The following is a 5,117-nucleotide window of genomic DNA, read 5'->3' on the forward strand; positions in this document are numbered from 1 at the left end:
TGGAGCGCGGCTAATGGGAAGGACGGCATGTGGGCTTCCTCGAATACACTCTGGCGGCAGAGCAGATGAACAGCAGGGCAAAGGGAGCAGTGAGGACACTGCGCTCTGCTTAGCCCTCACTCTATTATTGCAAGCTCGGGCCTCTGGCTGCTGAGGTCACCTATTATTCCCCGGCCCAGACTCTGGGACACCACGAGGAATCTGACATGGTGAACGCAGTGAGGCGAGGCAGCCCGGGGCAAGTGGCCTTCGTTGTAAGTGGTGGGGATGGGAGCGGGGAGGCCAGGCCCACACGGGCACCCAGCCTGCGCTACCAACGCGCTGCGGCAGCAGGGGCGTGGCCTGCACTCCTTTCGGGGATGGCTGCCAGGGGCCCTCTCTGAATCCTCACGCTGCTCAGTCCCTGCAGGGCAGCAGCAGGGCGATGAGAACAGGGACAGGACTCACTTTTGGCGCTGCTGGACGATCCAAACACCTCCTGCAGCCTCCTGGTTCACCTGTCACCCCTCCCCGAGTGCCCCGTCAATGACTGGCTTTCGGTTGTGAAGGCAACAGCGGGGTCAATTAGAGGCTGGGAAGCAGGGGGACACAAGTTTTTTTTTTTTTTTTTCTAAGGATAAAGGAAAATAACTCTTTGACCAGACCAGAGTTTGATTGGATTAAAAAAGTGTATTGGATTTCCAATACTAAATAAAAACATGAAATCGTTTTTAAAAAGCCATAGAGTTTACAGCATCAACTACAGAAAAGGCCAAACAAGTGTGTACAGACACCAGTCCCAGCAGTCCTCCGGGCCCCTCCCGCAGGCAGTGCGACGACAGACACAGGTGTTCCAAATACCCCCGAGGAAGCTGCTGAGCGGCAGCTCAACTAGGACACTACAGGACACACAATGGTTTAATTTCAAAAATCACAGGAAAATGTAAGAAAATGTATTAAATTGTGAAAAGGTGCAATACAGAATAGCTTTCCTTTTTCTTAATTTTAAAAAACCCCCCAACTTTGAACAGTTATTTTAAAAACAGGCCCCTCCCCCACCCGCCCCAATTCTGTGGCAGTATCCAGGTACCAAGGCCCTGAGGTAACAGAAGCGTCAGGGTTCGTGGGAGGAAATGCTCCAAATACTGAGCCTCTTCTTTGGGCATAAGGTGGTTTCTGGGGAATCTGGCCCTCCTGGTGGCCAGAGTGCTTGGACAGCTCTCTTCAGGATCAGTTTAAGTGCACTGGTTTCCCAGAATCCTGCCTGGTCGCCCCCATGTGACCAGCTAGCTCGGCAGCAGGAGTTCTTGCATTGCACCTTTCATTGCCCCCCAAATCATAAATACAGAGTTCAACTTGCAAAAGAGCAAACGTGATTAAGACATAAAAATGGGAAAGCCCCAAGTTCAAAGGCAGGTGGCCTGGGGTACCCACTGGTGGTTTCAGCAGCTTCTGTCTTCTTGGTTATAGAACCGAGGCCCGATTTACTGTCTACACTGCCTTCCACGCTGTCTTCTGGGGATCTATTGGGGAGTAGGGGAAGATGCCTGAGCGTCAGTCCTGTATTTTCCATTATATGTTATTAATATGAAAAAACCACACACCTCAGCTCCTTACCTTTTTAAGAAAAAGAACCTAAGTACTACGTGCAAAGGCAATGGCTTCCATGTGTGGCTGAGCCGCTGGGTCTGCCTCAGAAACTTCCAGCGGCTTCATTCTAATTAGGACTTAACTGAGCTGCTGGGATAGGGGAGGGGGCAGCTGCCTCCGCTGTCCCTGTCCCTTGCTACTGGAGAAATAATGTTCAGAAAGACGCATGGAAGCCTCAGGGGCTCTGTTTCCTGCAGGGCTCTGCCTTGTCTCACCCCTGCTAATGCTTTCTCAGGAGCGTGAAGTGTGGAAGAGAGAGCTGGACTGGCTGAAGACTGGAACTACAGAGGAGGGCTGTATGTGGAAACAAAGTTCCTTCCTTAACCTCCAACTTCCCCAGAGAGAACTAGTAACAGCAGCAGGAAAGGGTCTCCATCCTTGCTCTCTGATTTACAGAGCAGGGTCGGCTCTCACCCTATTCTCTGTGACTCAGGCAATTAGAAATACAGCACCTCAGCATGGACATTCTTATCAGGCTAGGACCAAGACATCAGGGCAGCTAAATCCTCAAACCCACCTATTGCACAGAAGAATTTTAAAACCAGATCCAAATCAAACTCCAGTTGCAACGTAGTGACAATATGGATGGACATGCCAGGAAGGGACAATAAAGAAGATGCTTCCATTCTCTGCAGGCTTCTGGAAGAAAGTAACAATGACGGAAACATTCACAGGACCTCAGCAGCCCCTCCATTTCCTATTCCCAACCCCCAGCCCCCGCCCCCTGCCCCAATACTGAAACTGCACAGAAAGCAACAAACAAGTCTTTTCAATGTTACATTTCATTCAATTCAAATAGATCTGTAATCTCACAGTGATGAGAGGAGAAAGTCAGGCCTTTAATAATTATAATAAAAAAATAATAAAAAAGCTTACAAACAGCAATGCAACATTTCCTCCCCCTCAGAGTGGTGGATTAACAGCTGGCAGAGGATGCAATGACTCAGAATTAAAAAATAAAAACAAAACCAAAAAACAAGCCGACCCCTGGAACAACCCACACTTCAATGACTTTCCACACATCATCAGAACAAGCAGTCGGATGTCAACAACTTGTGGAGAACACCACGGACTTGGTTTTGGATAGCGTTTTTTGTTTTTAAAGGTAAAATAAAATAAGACACAAATAAAATTGTACATAAATGCCAATGTCTACACTCCATAAAGGTGATGCGGTCGCAGCACGAAGACACAGCCTGACCACAAAGTGAAATGCAGGTTGCACTTCTCGCCTCTTCCCTGGACACAAAATTTTGGCCCGTGGTGCCCAGTCCTGCGGAGTATCAGCAGGCAAAGGGAAGCTGCCTTGATGCAGGCTTCTTCCAGGCTGACCAGGGGAAGGCGGGTGGCCATGCCTGGAGCCAGCCCTACACAGAGGTGCTGACCAGTCTGCTGGCTCGCTCTGTGTTCTCAAGTGCTGTCCTCTCCCACTCTGTACAATTCCTTGTTTTCAAGGCTAAGTTCCAAGACTTCCAGACTCAGGTTTGAAGTCACGTCCTGGTGAAGGTCGTCATGCTGTCGTGATGGCGTTTAGGTCCTTCATTAGTCCTTCCAGGTGGGCCATCTCTTTGGTCAGCTCATCTGGTTCATAGCTCTATGGAAAAGAGAACACTGTTACTGGGCCTGATGATCCAGGGAGCCGTCCAGAAGGGAGAGGCCAAAGCCTCAAGTGGTCAGTGGTCAAATGGCCCCCAAAAACTGGCCTACTAACATGCAGGCTGGCTCAGAAGAGTGGAAAGTAGCAGGATGTACCCGAGGTCACTAGGATCCCGTTTCTTGACAATGCACAATTGCTCTCTCCCAACACATACTCCCTAGGGACACAATGACCCCACACGCCAGAAGGCCTGCTGTTTGCCCCTTCTAGGTCTCTGCCCCAGTCAGCACTGTTGGTATGTCCCTGGATCTCTGGACCCCAAGCTTTCTGCTTAGAAAATCCTGTCCCTGGAAATTCAGAGGCAAAACATTTTTACTGGAGTTTGAGGGTGAAAGATCAAAGAGAGACCCTGGTGATTTTTGTTTCTAGGGCAACTACTCAAGTACCACCTTCTCCAGCGTCTTGCTCTGAAAGCTCATAATCTGGAACTGAGGGGTGAAAAGGCATATGGATGGTTCAAACCAAGGAAAGAACACCAATGACAGAAGGGACAGAACTAAAAGGCAGGCAGGAGTGGCAGGAAGTGGGGAGAGGGGCCAGTAGCTGGGCTGGTGTGAAAAGCTAATTTAAGACATTCAAGAGTGGACATGGGGGCTGGGTATAGTGGTTGTGGCTCATGCCTGTAATCCCTGCACGTTGGGAGGCCCAGGGGGCTGGATCACCTGAGGTCGGAAGTTCGAGACCAGCCTGGCCAACGTGGTGAAACCCCGTTTCTATTGAAAGTACAAAAAAATTAGCCAGGCGTGATGACAGGCACCCGTAGTTCCAGCTACTCAAGAGGCTGAGGCAGGAGAATCGCTTGAACCCAGGAGGCAGAGGTTGCAGTGAGCCGAGATCATGCCACTGTACTCCCAGCCTGGGGGACAGAGCAAGACTCCGTCTCAAAAACAAAACAAAACAAACAAAAAAATGACTGGATATGGAAAAGCAAGCAAACCAAATCCTCAGCACAGTTCCCGGCTCAGAAAAGATGCTCAGAACACCGTATCTACTGAACGAATGAGTGTATCTGCTTCATAGTTCCGGGTGGTGAGGCCTGGTGTGCACAGAATAGCAGCTCAACCAGCAGTCTCAGGCCCTGGGGCCTGTTCCCAGACAATCTGGTGGGACGGATGGCCCCATGAACTTACACTCTCGGAGTCTTCCAACATCCTTGTGGTCTCCTGCACTTCAGGGGCACTGGGAACAACCACTGGCATAGGAGGCCGGCTCCTTCCTAGAGTCCCGATGGAGGCAGTCTTCACTGAGTGAATGTGATGGTTCAGGGCTGAGGGAAAAGGGCACTGTCAGGTATGCGGCCAAGCCTGCCTCCCCCAGACCTCATGAAGGCCCTAAGGTCCAAGCGCTGCTTCAGAGTGAGACACACACATAGACCCCGTGCAGGGATACTGCTCTGAAAAGTTACTGGAACAAGAGGGAAGGAGGGAGACAGCAGGGCATTCAAAAGGCCAGAGAAAATATTCCACTGGCTCTAGAAAACCAATATCCTGGTCCAGTGGTTCTCAAAATGTGGTGGTCCACGAACCCTTGCCAGGTATCTGGGAGGCCAAAGCTCTCTTCATAATGGGACATTATTTGCCTTTCCACTGTGTTTGTCTTTGTATTGAGGACACAAAAGCAACAGTAGCTGAGCTGCCGGAGCCTTAGCACAAATCAAGGCAGTGGTGCCAAACTGTAAAGTCATTTGCTGGCATGCACGTGCAGTTTAAAAAAGTCAGTTTCACTCAGAACCGTCCTCAATAAATGAGTAAATATTTTTTTATTTTACTAAATCTTGACCTTATTGTATGTGACAAAATGCAAAGTATGCATAAAGTACTTCAGCTGCATA

The 5,117-nt window shown here is 49.7% G+C and overlaps 1 protein-coding gene across 9 annotated transcripts in view; it reads right to left on the reverse strand.

The window, feature by feature from the left end:
- Window positions 1-649: 649 nt before the first annotated feature.
- The window catches only part of NEO1 (neogenin 1), a 250,771-nt gene continuing 246,303 nt past the window's right edge, over window positions 650-5,117 (reverse strand). For 5 of the 9 annotated variants that reach the window (XM_017548071.2, XM_017548070.2, XM_017548077.1 and 2 more), the window contains 2 exons: window positions 4,417-4,553; window positions 650-3,223 (listed from right to left, as the gene is read on the reverse strand). In XM_017548071.2, the coding sequence (XP_017403560.1) occupies window positions 3,140-3,223; window positions 4,417-4,553 (221 nt within the window). In that variant the 3' untranslated portion in view covers window positions 650-3,139. The remainder of the gene's footprint in view (window positions 3,224-4,416; window positions 4,554-5,117) is intronic. The other 4 variants (XM_017548074.2, XM_017548076.2, XM_017548072.2 and 1 more) reach the window with 3 other exon arrangements.

The sequence above is a fragment of the Cebus imitator genome, unplaced genomic scaffold, assembly GCF_001604975.1.
Source record: "Cebus imitator isolate Cc_AM_T3 unplaced genomic scaffold, Cebus_imitator-1.0 Scaffold203, whole genome shotgun sequence".
Lineage (NCBI taxonomy): Eukaryota > Metazoa > Chordata > Mammalia > Primates > Cebidae > Cebus > Cebus imitator.